The sequence below is a fragment of the Limanda limanda genome, chromosome 9 (assembly GCF_963576545.1).
Source record: "Limanda limanda chromosome 9, fLimLim1.1, whole genome shotgun sequence".
In the NCBI taxonomy this organism is placed as follows: Eukaryota; Metazoa; Chordata; class Actinopteri; order Pleuronectiformes; family Pleuronectidae; genus Limanda; species Limanda limanda.
The window spans coordinates 23,211,744-23,233,361 of record NC_083644.1 but is presented as its reverse complement, the minus strand read 5'-3'; the positions used below and the strand labels follow the sequence as shown (position 1 = coordinate 23,233,361).

General features: G+C 38.9%; 2 protein-coding genes across 5 annotated transcripts; one reads left to right on the top strand and one right to left on the bottom strand.

The window, feature by feature from the left end:
- Positions 1 to 956: 956 nt before the first annotated feature.
- LOC133010035 (retinoschisin-like) lies at positions 957 to 7,768 on the bottom strand. 2 transcript variants are annotated; one of them, XM_061077447.1, is made up of 7 exons: positions 7,674 to 7,768; positions 4,213 to 4,486; positions 3,763 to 3,788; positions 3,465 to 3,666; positions 2,639 to 2,780; positions 2,360 to 2,555; positions 957 to 1,162 (listed from the first exon to the last, which is right to left on the bottom strand). In XM_061077447.1, exons 2-7 carry the CDS (start codon positions 4,274 to 4,276, stop codon positions 1,010 to 1,012), a joined length of 783 nt encoding a protein of 260 aa, XP_060933430.1. In that variant the 5' UTR covers positions 4,277 to 4,486; positions 7,674 to 7,768; the 3' UTR covers positions 957 to 1,009. The 2 variants fall into 2 exon arrangements, with proteins under 2 accessions (XP_060933430.1, XP_060933429.1); XM_061077446.1 differs by lacking the exon at positions 7,674 to 7,768 and having other exon boundaries at positions 4,213 to 4,939.
- On the top strand, positions 5,755 to 19,452 carry LOC133010036 (AP-1 complex subunit sigma-2). 3 transcript variants are annotated; one of them, XM_061077448.1, is made up of 5 exons: positions 5,755 to 5,843; positions 7,427 to 7,605; positions 9,409 to 9,517; positions 9,748 to 9,885; positions 18,881 to 19,450. In XM_061077448.1, exons 2-5 carry the CDS (start codon positions 7,427 to 7,429, stop codon positions 18,926 to 18,928), a joined length of 474 nt encoding a protein of 157 aa, XP_060933431.1. In that variant the 5' UTR covers positions 5,755 to 5,843; the 3' UTR covers positions 18,929 to 19,450. The 3 variants fall into 3 exon arrangements, with proteins under 3 accessions (XP_060933431.1, XP_060933433.1, XP_060933432.1); XM_061077450.1 differs by lacking the exon at positions 18,881 to 19,450 and adding an exon at positions 16,013 to 16,189 and having other exon boundaries at positions 5,756 to 5,843; XM_061077449.1 differs by lacking the exon at positions 5,755 to 5,843 and adding an exon at positions 5,876 to 6,011 and having other exon boundaries at positions 18,881 to 19,452.
- Positions 19,453 to 21,618: the final 2,166 nt, after the last annotated feature.

Sequence of the window (21,618 nt, the reverse complement as noted above, 5' to 3'; positions counted from 1 at the left end):
TTTAACTGACTGCACACACTGAGACGCTGGGGACGAGCCTTTAAGGAATCTTTAAATGGATCCACGCTGGAGGCAGAAGCTCGGTGCTGCTGCATCGTTTTCTGTCTGAGATTAAGTGCCGAGAACGTAGCTTGGCTGAAATAAACTTCTTAAAGTTGCACTTTGAAGAGACTGTGTGGCTCAGCAGCAGTGTTGCTGTGACACTGTAATTTCTTCCTCAGTTCACGTTCATGCACAGTGTGTGAGGCCTGAAACACGGGGCAGCAGTGACACGCCAAGTCCAAACACCACCGTACCGTATCGTGTGTTGTGCATCTGTAAGGACCGGGCACACTCCATACCTGACACCATACGTCTCACTCTTTGGATAGCTGTTTTGCTGAAGGAGCACCGTGTATTATATTAATACTGATGTGTGACTACTTGTTTGGTAATATTTATAACAGAGGATGTGTATCAACTGTTTAAATGAAATCAAGTATTCAGTTTGTGCTTTTCTTACAGACACAAATGAGTAGCATAGTCAGTGTTTATTTGCCTTTTATTTTCAACAGAGCATTTACATGACAACGTAAACCCACAAATGAATGCTTAACAATTTTAGAATATCCATGTTTACAAATGTAAAAGTAAATCTCAAATAAAACAAGCTCATTTGATTCTACTCTCGTTTGTGACTATTTTCAACGTAGTGTTTGATTCTGGTTTATTAATAAGTGATCAGATCTGTGTCTCTTACTCCTGTAGCTTATGGAAGGACATTTACATCCAAAACATCCCTTTTCAATTGTGATACCGTGAATGCATTGAAAATATGTCCAATCTAGTATTTATACATCGCCACAATTAGATTTGATAGATTTGAAGACAGATGAAATAGTGCATCAATAAACCTGTCCACATTGAGCCTCACCAAAGACAGACAGACGAAGACAATGTCTCCCGTTTGGCAAGCGGCTTGTTGGCAGGGGAGGGGGGGCGGGTGAGGAGGAAGCGGGCCGAGCTCCCTTCAGGTGCACTTGTTCATGCACATCAGCAGCTCCATCCTCATGGCGATGCGGGTGTGCCAGCCCAGGGGCAGCAGGCGGATGAAGCGAGCAACGATGGGCGGACGCAGCAGGTTCTGCACTGTGGAGGATCGGTCAGCGTTCCCATAGAAAACCTGAAGAGAAACAGCATGAGAACATTACACTGGATCTCTTCACTCTTAAGGTTCCTTAATCATCAAAAAAGAACTAAACTAAAAGTAATCTGATGCTTCTTGTTACCTAGACTAAAACAAACTGAAACCACATGTTTCTTCATGTGGATCATGTTAGTGTCCAATTTATTGATTTATTACATATAATATTGAACATTTGGGCCTTCAGACAAAATACTATTGAAGACAATTATTTCTGAGTTTAAAAAAAAACAGTTTTTCAATGAATGCTTACTGGGAATGTAAATGTAAATAAGGATACACTGGCTATTTATAATATATTGATCATCAGTTGATATTGTTTTGTTGATATTGTTCAAAGCTGGTGAGACAGATAGAGTGTTTGGTTTATGCGGTTTAGTGGACCAATAAAATATTCGGTGGTTCCTCATTCCCGCTGTTGCTCATATCTGCTGTCTCAATATAAAGTGGCTTGTTAAAATGGTGCCTCTGCATTCGGAGGTTGAGCTGTGAAAACTGCTCACTTGCCTGTTTGTTTCTATTTCATGCAAACTGGTGTCTTTAAGATCCTTTGTAATTTTTTATGAGAAAATACAAATAATTAATCTAATACAAGGTTAGACGTTTGGTTTTCCTGTGTAAAGTCTTTCCAGCAAAGTGATGCTTTTAGGTGCTTTTAGAGATCTTACACTCAAGCAGCATCCAAAGACTGGATATTGATAAAGAAAGATTACAACTGAATATATTCTCCTTATACTCATGATACTGTTTTAGTCAGTAACACTTGTCATAATTAAATCATTCATTTCAAAAAAAGGAAATAAAGTAAGGCTTGGTGATTATGGCTCCACTTGTGAAAAAGCTCCCTGGCTTAACATGGAGTGCAATGCAGAAAAGAAAAGTGTGAACCCTAGGCAAGACATGCAGAAACAATTTCTCTCACGTAGACAAAGTGGGGGGGGGACTCAGCAGCAGCAGGAGTGTTGTCGTGTTATATTCAACAGTGAAGCGAGCTTTGATGGGAGAATGGCTGTGATTGGTGGCTGACTGATTGGACTAACACCAGCTGACTGTCAGCTTATTACAGGGTAGGACTTCTGTGTCCTGCATGAACTAATGCAAAGCTTCATTTTACCGCCTGCCAGAAAAAGGACTGCATCTGCTTTTGTTGTACTGGCTGCTATTTGAGGTATTTACCCTGTTGTTTCCCGTCTGGTCTTTGTAATAGATCCAGTTCAGAGTCTCCACAGTGCGATACTGGACGCTGTATTTAGTAATCCACTCATCGGCGTCGCAGCGGCCCTGGGTGAGGATACCAGACACCACCCCCACCTTCTTCAGATCAATCTGGATCCACTGGTACTGGTCATTGAACTTGGACAGCCACGCACACCTGACAGAAATGCCACGTATTATACTCACAATAAGGGCTGCTTACGAGTGTGTCATGTGATGTGGAGGTGACAGGCGGCTCACCCAAAGCCTTGGTTGTTCAGGCGGGCCCTGTCTGGGATCCAGGAGGAGTACCAGCCGGTGTACTGGTCCTGACTGGAGCAGCTGATCTGATCTAATGTTACAGATCCAGATTCAAATCCCAGAGGTCTGTGGTAGGGGCATTCTGTGGAGGGGTCAAATACAAATATGGATGACTACCACATTCTAAGTGATTTCATGACAATGACATAGCTCACAGTAAAAGGTGATACTGTGAGGCTTGCGTGATAAGGCAGCCGGACATCAATTGATGTGCCCTGCTTCTCCCAGCATCAAGCTATTAGCTACAGGACACGCCCTATTTTGGGCTCCCTAATCTGCTCATCACATTCCTGCACTGGTAATAAGATTGTCCAAGGTATTTGAAATTCCAGGCCTCTCCTTCCCAGTTGAGCATCTATTAATCTCAACGTGTTCTAATCTACATGGGAAACAGATCCAAACCTTTTTAACCTGAAGCAGAGAATAAGAAAAATGTTGGGATCATAGTAGGAGGTGATTGTGCATTGCTGAGTAGATGCAGAGTCCAGATTGTGCTGAGTGCACACGGCCATCATCTGTGTGATCCATCACACCATCTGGAGCTTTGTGTGTGCCCACAGACACACAAGCACACCTAAAGTCACAACAGGACACACGGCTGCCTACTGTAAATCTTTACACGTCATTGTCCTTCGCATCATTTGAATCCCATTATCACTTTTTAAAGAAAAACTTGGTTAATTAAGGACATTCAACATCACGTGAGTGTGACCAACGGAAGGATTATAATAGAATCCAGGTCAGTTGCCACAGGTGGAGTCCTCACCTGGCATGCAGTTCTGTGGTTGCCCCTGAGGTGGCGTTGGCAGTAATGCCGGCGGCACAGGTGGGATGACCTGGGGGGTGAATGTGGATGAGTCAGCAGACTCACAGTCACAGGTGCAGGCCTTGACATTGCTCGTCCACGTCTCGATCACCTGCTGCTCCTCCTCCTCCTGTAACTCCTCCTTCTGGACAGCCTCCTCCTCCTGAAGGACACACAGTTTACACACTCAGACCTGCTCTCACACTCGGTTCGATGACATTTCAGAAACATTTCAGGTGGTTTATTAATGGGCTCGTACCTCCTGTGAGTGAACGGCTCTCGGGGCTGCTCCACATCAACAGATGCATGAAATGTAGAAGCAGATGGGGACATGAACTGTGAGAAGCTCGAGCCAAACTTTGGACAAAATGAAGTGGAATTAACTTAAATTCCACACTTTGATACATAAATGCATTGGTCGGGGTTGTGGTTCAAGTTAGACAAACATTTGTTTTTAGTCTTCATGATTTGTGTTAAGAATCCTGGACTGGTGGGGAAAAAATACAGTATTGCAGGAAAAGGATCACAAACACTTAATTGTTCATTCAACACTATTAAAAAGCTTCCTTATAGAAAATATGTTAAATTTCTGATTTAATCTGAGCAAAAATATGTATTAACATAATATGATAACTTCTTTCATAAAAGTAATTGTATGGTTCAGTATATCATTGAATATTATCCCTCATGCAAGTGCTCAGTGACTTACCCTGAGATATGAGCAGGAGGAGCAGCACAGCGGCACGAGCAGTAACCTCCATCTTCGTCTTCATCTATGTTGGAATGTAGTGTGTGTGATACCCAACGCTGGTGGATAGGATTACTGTAATCCACAGGCCTGTGATGACCTTATCTAATACTCTTTATTAGCCCTTAGACACCTCCCTTAGGCTGCTACATTGTACTGCACCTGTGTTGAACACACACTGATATTCACTCTGGTCCTGGATCATTCACACAAGCAGGGAAATCACAGATGGAACCTGGTGAGTGAAACAGGCAATAAAAATGCTACATAAGAAGTGGTCTAACTTCTACCCAGTAAGATAATAATGATAGTTAAACATTATTCATATAGCACTTTTCAAAAACAAGTTCACAAAGGGCTTCACAAACATAGAAACATATACAATCACACACACAAAGACCTAAGAAATATAGGTAAATGCCATGTTATCAAAATATGTCTTTAAACCAGATTAAGAAGAGGACAACAAGGTAACTTATGTGATTCCCAGTGGTTATTCCATAGTTGTGGAGCCCTTACTGAAACTGCTCCACCGCCCTCAGTTTCTCGCTCTACCCTGGGAGCCAAGAGCAACAGTTGACCTGCAGATCTGAGATCACAAGCAGGTATGTACGGTATTAGGAAGTCAGTTATTTAAGAGGGGGCAATGCAGCTAAGAGATTTAAAAACTAGCAAAATGTTGAAATCAATTCTGAGCGTGACAGTAGCCCAGAGCAATGAGACCAGAACGGGGGGGGGGATGTGTTCAAACTTTCAAGTTTTTGTAAGAAGTCTGGCTGCGGTATTTTGAACAGACGCAACTCAAACAGGATTAATATGCATATTAAGTTTGGTTTTGATTCTGGGCTCTGTTTTCCTCACTTAGGTTTTGTATTATCTTATATATTACTGATGATTTGTTTACAGCCTTTTACTTGAACTCTGTAGTTCTTACAGCTAATGAAGGCCTACATTTCCTCGAGGATTAATAAAGTACCTACATACCTACAAACACATTTGTTTTATTCTGCCCTATTTCAAACTTTTTTCATTTAGTCACTTCATTTGCTAAAACATACAGAATATGTAGAACATCAGCCATGAAAAAACAATACAGTCAAATGTTACAGGGTACAGTGCAAGATCAATCAAACAAAATATCTACAAATCAAAATTAACTGTCAGTGAAATAAATTATGAAGAAATCATCAAAACAGTGTAGAAATATTCAAACATGATGAATAATAACAGATCAATAACTTTAATCCAGGGCCACAGTTAATAACTCTTCAAAGTAAAGCAGTTGCAGATGCTCTTTCTACTTTTTCAAATCAAATTCAATCAAACTTTTATTATCTTTATTTATTTCCTTCAGCCTTCATTCAAACCATCAGCTGCTGCTCATGACGTCTGAGGCTTGATTGACGTTTAAACCAGCCAATCACACCCCCGATGGCGAGTTAAAGCGTGGAAAGGGGCGGGATTATCCGGAACCCTGTCAGCCAATGAACAGCAACACTAGCGCGTGTCTGTCCAATCAGGTGTTAGATGCCTGGTGCTGGTTCGGGTGGTGGCTCATATCTTCAGAGAGGAATACTGTGTTGTTATTCAAGGTAAGTACTTTTTTTACTTTCCTTCATATTTTACTCTCATACCTGTGAGCATGCACGGTCTCATGTTGGGTTCTACCCCCCCACCCTGGTCGCTAGCTGCAGAGGCTAAAGCTCAGCGCTGAATAACGGTGGAAAGCAGACTTCAGTGTTCATACCGGTGAAGACGAGGTGATTCTGTCGTTTTGAATTGGTCATTAAAACGGGTTGTTTTGAACGGAGCTAGAAGTGACAGCGTGCTTCCTGTTTTTCTCTGCTCCACTGTTCTAAAGGCTGATTTTTTTAAAGTAAAACGGTTCTTTATTCTCAACACATGATAACACATGACACATCTGAACGAATAACTCTATGGTACTATTATTAGAGTTACTATTGTTATTATTATTATTATTCACATTCATCTTAAACTTGTGTGGTACGTAAAACAGGCCTGGAATTAATCCTCCCTTCATTACGATTATTCTTTAGTTTAGAGACGCGTTGATTCAACCGTGACAGGTGTCTCTACTATTTCCTCCAACACGTTTAAATCAATGAGGATCGGTTCTATGACAAAAACTCCACTTTGTATTGTGTAATACAAATCTAGCACACCACACATATTTATATATACATGATATACTAATATGACTAATATTTTCTCTTGAACACAAGTAGATAACCTATATCTGTGACTTTGTATGTTTTATGTTATCTTCTGTTTACCTTTTGGCTGGGATTTTCATACAAGCCACAACTAGTTGTTCAACACCCGGATAACATATATAATATTATATTATATTTATGTATTTTGTGATGATGTTGTGTGTAATATACTAAACTAAAATAAACAGCCTCCAGTTTTAATGAAAAGCTGAAAATGTTAAGGCTCATGAAGAAGGATTTGCAGCAGGTCTGCTGTGTTGGACTGCATTACACTACATACCTTACATACATGTACCTAATAAACTGATAACTGAGTGTATATAGAGCTAGAAGTGTTCTCAGTAGAGCACATTACTCCAGCAAGGCCCAACAGTCGCCTTTAATTCAATCTGCACCAAATTTTACACACTCATAGATATCAGTTGCCAAAATGTGCCAGATCTATTTCACCAGGATCCATATTGTATTCCCTGGGGAAATGGTGAAAATGTACTGAAACACCCTATCTACCTGTTAAAGAAAAATCCTGGATCCGCCCCTTGATCCGGATCCACAACCGATTTCCCTGAACCATACCACACATATTTTGCTCATAACAAACAAGACAGATACAAATGGAAAGGGGGTGAAATTGTCACCTCCTTGGCAGAGAGAAATATTCAATAGGATAATAACTTAAGTCATTTCCAGACAAAGATTAACCTTTTTATCACATGTCAATCAGTAGTATTTTTTCTTTGGTTTGCCTTAACTTGTCAGAATCGTCTTGACTTCTAAAGCCCACGTCTGGCGTCACATTAAAAAGTGGTTTGCTGTTCTCTTCTGAATGCTTTTTGAATCTTTGTGTGGGTATTTAAAACCACCCACTCCTTCCCCTCGTCTCTCATAATGGTTCACAGCTCCTCTGTTGTTTTTTGTTTCTCCCCTTGTCTTCATTCCAGATGCAGTTCATGCTTCTGTTCAGTCGACAAGGCAAGCTCAGGCTTCAGAAATGGTACGTGCCCTTGTCTGATAAGGAGAAAAAGAAGATCACCAGAGAGCTGGTGCAGACAATCCTGGCTCGAAAGCCCAAAATGTGCAGCTTCCTAGAGTGGAGAGACCTGAAGATTGTATACAAGAGGTGCGTAGAAATAGGACTTGAAGTGTTTTCTTGTTGAATGGTCACAGAACAGAGTTTTTCACACTTACCTGGGCAAGTGATATACAGTACCTGCCATTCATAGACTGTGAAGAGCGTGTCACCAAAGAACATGAAGGCATCATGCACAATAAGAAAAGTATAATTTTTCACATTATAGTTGTTTTGCAGTGGCCAGGTAAACAAACCCTGAGTCACAAGCACAGCAGTCGAGGTGACTTTGCACTATTGCTCAACCAGACACATGTTTGTTTACCCGTTGAATGTGAATAGTTTAAAGACATTACTTTGCCCTTTTTATTGTTATTTAATGAAAACAGTTAAATTGACTCATCGCGTACAATTAAGACACAAAAGTTTAAGTAGAGATGCTGCCTTTGGATCTAGTTTCACTGCAGTGGTCTAAATAGGTCTTTTTTTTCATAGTTTAGTGAAGCTCCCAGCTTTCTGATTGGTCACATTTCAGAAGAGAACTGTCTTAGTCACGATTGTTCTGTGTATTATTCTGTTTATTTTATTTTAACTTTAGTGAGAAGAAATTAAAATAGTAAATAGTAATACAAGGCCTACAACGGAGCTAAATGAGCCTCAGAGCACCCAATGGAAATTAGTTTTGATACAGTAAAGACAATAACAGTCGCTGCGGTTTAATATTTAGACTGTTTATGGTGTAAAGTTACACGATATGAAATATAAAAGCAAAATGCAATATGGAAACATGAGATCTCGAGCGCACAGTTAGGCAAGAGTGTAGCAACTATAACGTTTCAACATACAGCCTGTCACCATGTTGAAACAGAGCACACACAGATGTAGTCATCCTTCATGAAAACATTCAGCAGGTCTCTGGCTGCAAGCAATGACTATTTTCTGAAATAACTGTTCAATCTTTTCTTTCTGAAATGTCAGAAAATAGGGGAAAATGCCTGTAATAATTTCCCACGGCTCAAGTTACATTTAGATTTCTTTTTTTAATCAAACCATCCGTCCAATATGCAAATATATTCAATTTACTATCAAATATACAAAAAAACATGCTATATGGATAGAGACATAGACAGAGTTTCTATCTACAGTATCTACAGAGCTACGTATGCTTTTGTTCTGAAAGGTTTGACCCTGTAACAGTCTGATGCCAATGCTTGCTGGTTCACTTTGTGTGTCAGCTTCAGTACAACTGCTGTTTCATAGACAATTAAACAACTGACTTCATTGTTTCGTGAGCTTGGCTTTGCCTTGCAGTAACTTGCACAAACAGCTCACAAGGACGGAGTGGACCATGAAACAAAGAATTAAAATAGCTGGAATCAATAACGCCAACAAGTTCCATTCTTGCAGAGTTTGACACTTGCTCCTTTATGCCTGTCTTTCTAAAAAAATCTTCTGCTGATTCCACAGTGGCCCCCTGACCCGCTGCTTGTGAGGGATCAACTGACCGGCTCCTTTATTAGCCAATCATCACATGCTTAAAAATCCTTAGGGATTAAAAAGGGATCAAGAACCATAGCAGAATGAGGCTTAACTGATACAGCCTTCTGCATCTGGCTTTTTAAATGAATACCCCGTGCACAGTAAGCATCAGTCAGTTCTTACTAATAACAACAGAGTTGCTCTCTCAGCACTTTTACAGTGAGGTGGGAGACAGTATATTTATCAGTCGGAGAGCCTATGATAAAAACGCATGAAGTCAGCTCCTCTTATTCTCACTTAGTCAGGTTCATGTCAGGAGTTCGAAAGATACTTTTTAATGCTGTTATTTTGTTAACTCACGTTGTTCTGTTACAGATACGCCAGTTTGTACTTCTGCTGTGCCATCGAGGACCAGGACAATGAGCTCATCACACTGGAGATCATCCACAGATATGTGGAGCTGCTGGATAAATACTTTGGCAGTGTGCGTCCCTCTTATTAATTTATATGTTGTGTATTCACACAATGTGTCATCATGTGTTTGCCATCTATTGAATGTAGACTCAAAAATACTGATTACTTGTATTTAGCTCTGATGTTCCTTCATGTCTGTCGTACTTGAGTCTGACCTAAATTTCAATCATTATAATAACTTAGCTTGTGGAAACCTGCAGAAATCCAATGTTTATATTGATTTGTATTTTTAAACCACAGGTTTGTGAGTTGGACATCATTTTCAACTTTGAGAAGGCCTACTTCATTCTCGATGAATTCTTGTTGGGTGGGGAGGCTCAGGAGACGTCGAAGAAGAATGTATTAAAGGCAATTGAGCAGGCTGACCTGCTGCAGGAGGTAAGACACAAAAATGAGAAGTCATTTTTCATGATGATGAATAATGATTTCACACTAATGACTTTCTCCAATTTAATTAGTAATCTGCCCTCACTCTCATTATGCCTGTTCTGATATGTGAGATTCTCCAGATCAGACTAAGGAAGAATTGAGGAATGAGTCAGTGTCATAGTTTATTTTAAACGAGTAAAGATCTGCTACCTCAATTTTAACCAAAAACATGTTTTTGTGATGTTTTAAATTTTTGTTTAGAAGTTTTTCCTCTCAGGATTCGTATGCAATCATTTAATAGATGGATGAGCCTGCACACACTCTGGGTGCTCCTTACTGTTCCTCTTTGCTCTTAAAACCCTTTAAATATTTATAAGACACGCTCTGTCTGCAAACAATTTATAAATGACCAATGTCCCTCATACAGCCCAGTCGGCACTTGAATTATCAAAGTAGGAGTTTCTGTATATCACATAATTAAAGTAAAACAAGGTTTAAAATGTTGTGTGAAGCCTCTTCTCTTACCTCTTTTTTGAAGTGGAGGAGGTCAGATGAGATTCTTTCATACACTTTTACTTTCACTGTCGGATTCCTGATCACCACTCCTATCCTTATATACCTCCATCTGAAGCTGAGCTGCATCAGTGTGGTGCTCTGAGTTCTGAAGTCCTGTTTTCACAAATGTTTGACATTTTGTTTCTTGTGATTTTTCATTCCATGGACTTCACAGAGCTTGTTTCTCCTCCACTTAGTTTGCTTGATCTTGATCCTGATTCCAGCTCACATATTTCTGTCTTTACTATTGTGATTTGCAGAATATAGACTTTCAGATGCGTCTGTTTGCAGGTACAGTTCGTTAGAACCCCAGTGACCCTGGCTGTAGTGGTAGACCAGTAGCTTTAGATTCACCATAGATTCACCAACACAATCCTAAAACCATGAGTAAACAATGTACCAGCAACAGCAGTATTACAAGTGTTACAAGCACCACATAGAGATTGCAGTTGCTGGTATGTGTTTTCCTCCCTATAACAACCTCATCCCTGATGTCTTTGTGTAGACTAGACACTAACCGATATAACTCCTGCAGCAGCATAACTACATGAGATAGCTCCTAAAGTAACATCACTGAATTTCCTTCTAAAATGTGTTATTACTAATTGAGAGATATAAATGATATGATAAGTGATATAAACCACTGTACACAGGCTGTTTCGATAAGACAACTAAAACATACAGTAACACAAAAATGTCTCAAATGAAATCTGACACAGTCTTTTCATCCCTGTGTGATGGCTGATGTGAGGGGAGCTCAGGTTGCAGCCCAGAAACAAAGGCTCATTGTCTGCCTGGCTGGGACCACACAAACGTTCCCAGCCCACATTAGCATTTCATATAGACTGAGCACAATTAACAAGTAGCAAAACCACAGCGTCACTGCAATTAGGATTCTGACCATTAGCATGATCAGCAGAAACACAGCTCACAACCACAGCTGTGTTTCTACACTTCACAATGATGCTGCACATTAAAACTCACATATTCTTACTCTGTAAAGTTAATCAGAAATATTACATATGTTACAGTAAAGAGCTATTAACTTGATTCAGGATTTCTTTCCTTTCTAGAGAGTGCACAACTGTCAAAATGATTTCAAAGCATTAGCTACTGAAGGCATCTTTTAATGTAAACTGTGTTTTACTTAGTTGTCTAGTATCGACCCAATCAGTGTCAGCAGGCTAATGGGTTCTGCTGGATTTGTTTTTCGGAACGTCGAGTCGGTTAGTGATCCAGAAGGCCGCCGCTAATGAGTTCTGGGAAGCGAAACCAGGCCACCGCTGACAGCCCATCAACGTTTAGTGGAGAAAAGTGAACTGTAGATAACGGCCTACATTGGGTTTGTGGGGGAAAGTTTTTGACAAGAATCCCACAGATTTAGCTTAGAATGACCAAAATATGTACCTGAGGAAGTTTGAAAGTAAGTGTATTGAAATAAGAATATTTGAAATAAGAATATTATGGAATGAAAATATTTAAATAATGACACAGAAATCCTGGAAACCAGAAATATTAATCTGTCAATATTTGGGTTACGCTCTAGTGACAAACACAAAATTAGATTTCCATTAGTTATTACATCATTAAAGATTTTCACTTTTCAATAATCATCAACATATCTGAAACGCTGTCAGTTTGATTGAACATGCTTATGGCTAAACAAAGACATATTGTCTCCCTGTCATTGATATTTGATATTAGATCTATCATCATTTTCTGCATCATAGTATATGTGACATGTAGCTATGAACAAGACACAAAAACTAATTTTACTCATGTTATGTGGGAAATAAAAGTGGCCTAAATGAATGAAATGAGAATTGAAGTCAAGTAGCATTAGAAAAGCTAAACATTAGGTGTGAGACAGGTGCTGTCAGGCCAAGTCCATAATCCTCAAGGACAAACTGTGAAGCTGCTCACTGATTTACAGTCAGCAGGACCATCAAGTACATTCACTATAGAGAACACGCCACACAGCAATGACTAATGGTAAGTTCTTAATGTAGCCACTTTCTTTTTAAGTGTGTGACGTGAAGAGATTTTGAAAATCATTCAGTTCATATTCTCTCTTTGGAATAAGTGGGGTCAGAACCTGCAGAGAGACAGTCCAAGTTTACCCAGACAGGCAGAGAGAAACGACTCTGATTGGCTCAATTCTGTATTTGTAGAGCCAGAGTGAAGACTGGGGGAGTTTGCCAAATGAGGAGATCTTGTAATGGGCCTAGGGTCCATCCATGTCCAGGCTACTGGTAACTACAAGACTGGTGTTGTCAGTCTGTCGGTCAGCATGGGTTTCTAGTTTTGCGTGCCTTGAACTCTTACCTGCATGAACGTTGACTGTCTCATAACTCTGAGTGACACATACATGACAAAGCGCCAGGGTCATAACAGGCATGAACCTCAAGTGAAATGTTAACCACTTGTCTGAACACACTCAGTTTCACTAACAGGCAGCATCATCCAACATTTGGTGTCACATTTTGAACAATTTCTTCGATCGTTGTAGCACACAAGAAACTTTTTTTTGTTTATCTAAATGCAAATTTCTTATACTAAATTGGCATTTTAACTTTAAACTGTAACATGGAAAGTGTTTTTCACAGTGAGAGAGCTATGCTGCCTGTGTGAAGACTAGCCTGTTGTCTTACTAACAGCACTGAATGAAATTGCTCCGATTAATGATGTATGTTCTTTTGAAATGGTATAAAATAATTCCTGAACAAAAACACAAAATTACGACAGTATTTCAAATTTAGTTACTTTACTTTACTAATATTGATTCTGCAGGTTTTTGTACATGGTGTCATTTGACCCAAAATCGAAAACAATCCTCATCTAATCAACACTAAGATATAATTCTGTACTGTTTTATTTGAACATATCCCATAAAAAGACCATAAACCAACAATCTACTTTCCAGGTTTGGCTCTGGTTCCCACTCCCAATGGTTTCTACTGGAGGTGGCCACATGGACACTGTTTAATTTAAACAAAGCAAATTAAAGCAAAGATTGAAATTGGCGACTATTTTCAGCTGTTGATTACTACACAGCCAGACTACATTTCAAGTATTTACGGCAGCTGATCGTGTTTTTTCATGGTAAATGAAGGAACATGTAACTTTTTAGGTTAATGGTGAACCCTCTCTCCACAGCACAGAGGAATGATCCTGTATATCAGAAATGTTTTACACAAATTTAAATCGGTTCATTGTTGGCTTGGGTCTTTTTAAAGGATTTGTTGACATCAGGATTATCACCAGCCTGAAAACAGCGCAAAAAGTGCCTCTTTTCATTATGGTCTTTTTATAATCACGAGATCAGGAGATCAAATTCAAAATGTCCTCTGCTACTTTAACTTGTGCAATTGACATAACTTTAAAATAAGTGGTTCATGATATAATAAGCAAATGCAAAAGTTATTTCAAGTGATTTTAATTGTCATCTTTCAGAAAATCTAAACATATAAGTTAGTGGATATAATAAGTGAAGTGGTAAACCAGTGCAGGGGTTGAGAAAGGGCACATATGGAATTAGGTCCTTGTGCTTTATGGAATTAAGAAGTGCATAGTGCAGTAATTACATGGAAAACATACCACAGGGGATTTGGTGGAAGCTATTTTAATAAGGCTTTAGTGAAACATTTCTCTGGAGCTGGTCATTACTTTGGTGCCAGCAACTGATCTTCTTTTGGAATAATGATGCCTCTGAAGATTTCCTACTTAGCTCAACTCTGCGTGAGAGACGTCTGAGATAAAGTGAGCAGATACGACCAAATGAAGAGGGCACTGTTGTGTTGGTGCAAAGTTAATCTCCTGCTCCCCGACCACACCACCCACTGTAGATGTGTCGGTGCTTTAGTTTCCTGTGAGATTTAGACTTTATCCAGCTCGAACAGTGTTGTGCATCATTCTGTTTATTTTTGTCCTCATAAAAATGTTTGCCTCACAGGTGTGATGGTCCCAAATATGGCCTCTGAGTCCTCTGGTCTTTTCCAGAATTAGGCCCACTGAGGTGATTAATCTGTGTCTGTGGATTTAGGCCGTCTGTGCCTGTAAGAGCCCTATAGTCTCAGTCTTCTTGCTGTGTATATCAGTCTGTCTGTAGCTCAGTTTGTGCTGGTTAAGACGGTGTTGTGGCTCATGTTCGTGGTTTCTTGTTAATTCTAACTGTCTCTCCATAGCCAACAATATATGTTTGTATCAAACAGTCTTTCGTCATTGTCTTGTTTTTCATGTATGTGTAACATTTCATTGACACTGTCCACACCACCAGATGTGTTATCTGATTACATGTCTGCAGTGTGACCATAGTGCAAACAATTCTAGAAAAAAACATTACGCAATACATAAACAGTTTCTACTACAATACTCAAAATGAATACTATCTTTCACTAATGTGGACATTTGATTATTTTTGCTGTATTAACTTTAGCAATTCCACTTAAGTGTCTGTAAGGTAAATATGAAGCTGAAGTCAGGGGACAATTAGCGTAGCTTAGCATAGCTACTGAAAGCAGGGAGGGACAACTAACTCGGCTCTGTCAGGATATTTTCTAAGAGGCTCACAATCTAGCATGCTGTGTTTTCTTTGATTAATCCAAAGAAGAATGTAGAAAACATGTCTTTATTCCTGCCATAGACTGTTAGCTTGGTAACATGACTGTTCCCTAAAAGTGAAGCAAATGCGCCCTGATCGCCATCTGGTGGCTGGCTGCAGTATAGGTCATAAATCCTCCTTTCTCTTAGTGGATGGGACATGCACCAAACTCAAAAGTCTAGTATACATCAAAAATAATTCTCAGGGATGATTTCCGTCGGTTTCCGTTGTTTGTATCTCACTAATGTTTGTTAAAATGCAAATTTTTCCACTAGGTTTGGTTTTAATGAGTTATATTTTAGTTATCAGTTATTGTGCTATACAAATTTGGTGAAACATCCTGATTTACAGCTGAGGCTGACTTATGATTGGTTGAGCACATGTGTGAATGCGTTTGTATGCAGGATATTTTGCCATCATTTCTGGATATAATGTGCTTAATAGTGAGATCTAGAAATGCTTGAAAGAGCCAGACAGTCAAACCAGTTTGAGTAATGGTTTCTTCACATAGCCCCTTAAATAAACACGTCGCTTTTACCTTTCAATTCTCATATGGGTTATGCAAGATAACAAAAAACCTCACATACTAACACAAGATTCCATGTGTTAGTTTGTGAGTTTTTTTTAACATTTTTACCTGTTCCCTCCTGTTTCTAGTCTTTATGCTAAGCTAAGCTAACTACCTGCTGGCTCCCTCATCATATTTACTGTACAGACATAACAGTGGTGTGTCTCCTCTAATCTAACTCACAACAAGAAAGCAATTGGTGATTTCAATGAAATTTAAATAAATTTAATAGAACTAGAAAAAAAATGTTTTAAAGGGGTCACAGTGAGAGTAGTTTGTTTTTGTCTCCGAGTGGCGCCTCCTTCCTGTTGTACTGTCTCCTGCATGTCTTGTGAATGAAGTGTGTGACTGAGGTGACTGTTTCGCCTCAATGTTCTGGTGTTTTCTAAGCTGTATGCATTTCTCTCCCTCAGCCCCGTCATGAGTACTTTAATGTGCCTGTGTACTGATTGGCTGCCACCGCTGCTGCTGCTGCTGCCGCCACTGCTGCTGCCACTATCCACCCTGCATGCTGAGCTCCTCAGTGCCTGGCTCCTTTCTCTTTGCACTCTGAGCACCTCTCATTGTCATTGGTTGGGGGGGGGGGGGGGGGTCATAACCTTTACTGTTGCTCACTCAGTTCACTGTTCAATTCAGTACATGACAGTCATGATACAATATTGTCACAAAATTAAAAAGTAAGTTTAAAGCTACAGCAATTGATTAACACATTTAGGTCGGATTTGGTGGACGAACAAGGAGGTCAATGTCTTTAATCGTTATTATGACATGAACCAGTTATAGTTTGTGTCATGAGTCATATTCTGTAGCGATATATTGTTACATGCCTGTCATCGCTCCACTTATTTGTTTCACCAGCAGGGCAGCATGTGCCATCACTACACAAAGTATGCAGTTAAACTAATGATTTTAACTTAAGGTCCACTCACTGGAATTCAGTTGCATCTCTTTTAACCTTTTTCCTTTCGTGGGTTTTATTGTTTGAAAGATTTTTTTTTTTTTTTTTTTATGTTTCCAAAGTGGCAAACAAAACCTTTATTTGAATTAGCTGCTGTTTTTTTGTTTAAATAAAATCTGTCTGTGCACTGTTGGATCACAATGACAAGTAAATGATTTTATATAAAAATAGGGACAATTCATATCCAGTATTTTGTTATGATGGATGGTCTCTACATAACTCTAAGTGGGTTACTACCATTCAGAATAAGTGGGGGAAGTCTGCCCCCTGTTGCACAGGCTGTAGTACAGATGCACAAAATGTCGGTGTTTAATATTGCACTATACCTTCAAAGTATGTACATGCTTGAGGGCCACATCACAATTTATTAGCATCTGAATTCTGATGTTATTTAAACACAGATTTAACATTTAAGTCATTATTTTATCAAAGAGGTGTTTTGTTTTACACTTCATATTTTTACTGATTTCAATATCCGTCTTTTTTTAACGTCTGAATTCACATCCTTTCAGCCCATCCCACATCGGGGGGGGGGGGGGGGGGTGAATGCAGGACGAGTCAATTCTACGTTTGTTTATCTTGTCTTTTTGTTCATATAATCTCACTTCTAATAAGACAGTATGTATTTGGATTTAAGGTTTTGTCCTTGTTGTGATGTTAGGATTTGTTGTAGCTTTAAGTATGAAACAGTTTCTTGCTCAGACCGTGGTACAAACACTAGATCGCTTAGTTTTCTAATATTTGTCCAGTAATAAGCTGAGTTGTTATTCTTTATCTATATCTTTAAAATTGATAGACCCGGATATTTCCTATTTAGATAAATAGAAAAAAGGTCACTCTCAAGGTAAGTTATAATATGAGATTCATACTGAATAAATATTTGCACTTTGCACAGATTAACCAAGGGCTTTTATAGGCATTAAAACATAATTACACTTAGACTGATCTGTCATAATTGCACACTGTCTAAGCACTTAAGATATTTTATATGATCCGTCATTGTTCATCTGTGTCCAACTCTTGAAGACAGATTGCATCAATAGACCGCCGTGGTTAATTTTATCAATGTACATGATAGCTCATCAATAAATTGTTTATGATTCTTTGTCACATGCTCACACTGGTGTCTTTCTTTGATGTAAACCTATTGCAGTTTAAGTTGACATCAGGTTATAGTTTTTCTGCATTTCTTCTGCTGTGGAAACAACCTCAGTGCCCTTCCCATCTAATGGTGCTGAGCTCCACTCATGTTTATCCATCTATCAGGTGACAAAAGGACACATCATCTGGGCAAAAATCGACCCCAAGCATGAAGTCTATTTGGTAAACAATACAGACTTTATGTTTTCAAAATCTGGGTTGAGAATTTTAAGCTGAAAATTAAGTGAGACTTCAAAGTCACTGTTTGGAAGTGGGTTGAATTTTATTCCTCCATTATAAAGCAAGATTTCTTCCTCACTGCTCTGATGCAACTCTTCTCTTTACTTTGTGCTGAACCTTGTTGTAGGATGCCAAAGTAAGTGCTTCTCTTTCTTTCTGACAAAAACCACCAGCTCTTATAATTTCCTCCATAATTTGTATGTTCATGTAGGCACAACATAAATTAAAATAAAAGTAAATATATATATATAGTTATTGGTCGATGAATGCAGGCCAGTGGATGACGTGTATTTAACGCTGTCTGTCCATCCTCATGTTATGACTTAAAAATATGTTTTAATGTATTAATAACAACATATTGTAGTTTGGAAGTTGAAGTAAAGAATTGTTTCCTAGTAAAAGCCACCCTTTTCATTTATATGTATTAACATTTTTTTTCATGTATATGTATACATATAAAGAGTATTGATAAATGCAACTTTAAAGTTGCCCTATGGAATTATTGACCACTAGGGGCACACCTGGAACACTGTTTTTACAAAATTAGGGCCTCAAGAATAAAGAGATTACATTCGTTTTCTCACAGAAATGCAGAGAAAATATACTAATTGTTCACACAAGTATGAATAGAGAATTCTTATGGTGAACTGAACTACAGTTTTTGCAAGTTATTGGTTCCTCACTTCAAGCCACTTTAATTTGATTCCGTTATTATAAAAACATATTGAGTTATTGAATTAAATTTGTTTTGATTTATGTAGCTTTAACTGAACCATTACTGATGTTGAGATATTAATGACGTTATATTAGATTAAACATTGTATCACAGTATGTGTGCAGAGTTGAGTTGAACGGAGACCTTGTTGAGATCTGTTATCAGTGTGTGTGTTTAGTGCAGCTCACCGAGAGCTTCACTGGAGCTCTGGTTCCTCTCCCTCCACAGGAAGCAGAGACCCCGCGCAGTGTGCTGGAGGAAATCGGTCTGACATAAACATGGCGCATCAACATCCAATTGCTCCACATGCATCCATCTGCCAGCTGCTCTGCTGTATGAAGCCGACACTAACTCCAATTCACCTTTGAGCTCACACAATCTTGTATTGTGCGGGCAGTCACTGGCTACCAGTGACTGCCCGCATCCGGTTCAAAACACTAGTACTCGCATACCATGCTGTAAACAGATCAGGTCCAGTTTACATCCAGGACATGGTCAAACACTACACACCAGCACGTTCTCTCCGCTCTGCTTCAGCTAAACGACTCGTTCCTCCTTCACTGCGAGCTAAACACTCATCAAAATCACGACTGTTTGCTGTCCTAGCTCCTAAATGGTGGAATGAGCTCCCACTCGACATCCGGACATCTGAAAGTTTACACATCTTTCGCCGAAAACTAAAAACACACCTCTTCCGACTGTACCTTGAATAAAAAAAAAAAAAAAAAAAAAAAAACTAACCACTTTTGAAAACTAACACTTTGGTAGCACTAAAATGGCACTTACTTATAGCACTCTGTAGTTTTGCTTTATTTCGAAGAAATTTTACTGTCTTGATTCTTGTTGTTCTTGGTTTGTACCCTCAGGGTTGAATGCACTTATTGTAAGTCGCTTTGGATAAAAGCGTCAGCTAAATGAAATGTAATGTAATGTAATGTAATATTACACACACACACACACACACACACACACACACACACACACACACACACACACACACACACACACACACACACACACACACACACACACACACACACACATTTATTTGGTCAGCTTTGGGATTTTAATCCCAAAGCTGATGGAGAGATTCTTGACTTCAGAATGTGTTCTAAAAAAGAGACTGAGACAATATTGTAAAGGGAAGTCAAAAGTATTGCATCCACAAAACCAAAGATTTACATTTCATCTCGCCTCACAATGCATTGTGATGACCATGAACTTGATGACAGTCACAAGCGCAACACCTTTGGCGTTTGAAATCAAAAGACTGTGAAACAGAAAATGTTGTGTCTCATATTTCTACAGTTTACAGACCCTCATCAATCCCACTTACTGTTGAATGCCTTAATCTCTGATGGACGTCCATTCAATTCAAATGAAAGAATCTGTCCCATGACTGCACCTGCATGTAACTGCAATTAAGCAGGTTCTGAGTTTATTTTATCAATGTGTTATGTGCAAATACAAGAATCACTGTTTTATTTCTTCATGTTTTCAACTGTGTTTATATTTTTGTGTTATAAAAACTAGAAGTGCATTTCACTGACTTAAAATATCTCACTTTATATCGTAAAGGCTTTATGGCACCAGATTATATCACTTGTGGCTGTATTTGTAAATCTTGGGCCAAAGGCTGGTTGAAATAATCAAGAACACGGTGACATAGTAGTGAAATACAGTATAATGACCTTTTTAAATTGTTAAGCAGATGTGGTACAAAAAAAAAGCATCTCAGCTTTGTGGCCAACTGCAAGAGTCCAGGATTGCTCTAGCTCTGTTTTGGTTTCCACCAACTCCTGAGGGAAGCATCTGGATATTTAACAGCTCTAAATCTGACAAGTCTACATAGGATGTATTCAGGAAACAGTATTGGAGTTGCTGTTTACCCACATTTTGACAGGACACAGAACCCAATACACAGACAGTATTTATGTGTGTGAAATTCAGGAAAATTTGTTCATTTTTGAGAACATAAAATTCCATTTTGACTCGCATATTATTTGCACAATACAATGGTGCAAATAAAAATAGTCCGGCGACTGACAAGTGCCTGATGCTGCTGGAAGTGAGGTGATCGAGAATGATTAGACATAAATATACAATAAATAAATGTGTGGCTGATTTACCAAAACAAAGAGCAAAAATAGGTTGCTTCACCTTACAACTGATCACAGGTTTAAACATGTGTGATGTGCAACACCTTGAAAAATACTCCTCTTAGGCCGTTTCACTGTTGACTCCAAACTGGTTGATTTAACATTAAAATGAATTAACTCTGGCCAATGATAGCAACACGTATCATATTGTACAGCATGTAAAATACTTGTTTACTAATGTGACTCTGATGAGAAAAGAAAAAGTGGCATCATGCATCTAATAGCAATAGAGTGATAAACTGTAGCAGAGTTTTTTTAATGTACTTAAATATTAGTTTCTAGTCACATGGATGAGATTTACAGATACATAAGATGCCTTAAACACATAACTGTGCAAATCAACTGGAATTCTTTGTGTATTTTATGTTCATCTTGAACTGTGTTTACATCTTTAAGAAGCTGGTATTGTTTAAAACCAAAACTGTTTAAAATCTAACCCTAACCCTAACCCTATCTACACACTTTAGTTTTTTTCTTCTTCGTCTTCTGTGTGTCAGTTGTTTTACATGTTGAAACACTGAAATCTCCTCCTCTGATCACTATATACTTCAAATGAGAAGAATTTTCATGTAAAATGGATTGTGTGCGTATTTTGTATCTCAGATGTGCGACTGATAAAGTGAAATAAACAGTAGCTACACTCTGAGTGAAGTGCAACCTGTGTGTGACATTACTGGACTTCCAGAGGATACTATATTGTGTAGTTTATTGTTGCAGTTTCTGAAATGGAAAAAGGAGAACGGTTGTGTTTCCTGTCAAGTTCAGCAATAAAGAGGACTCATGGGTCAGAGAACTGCGTCGTCACAA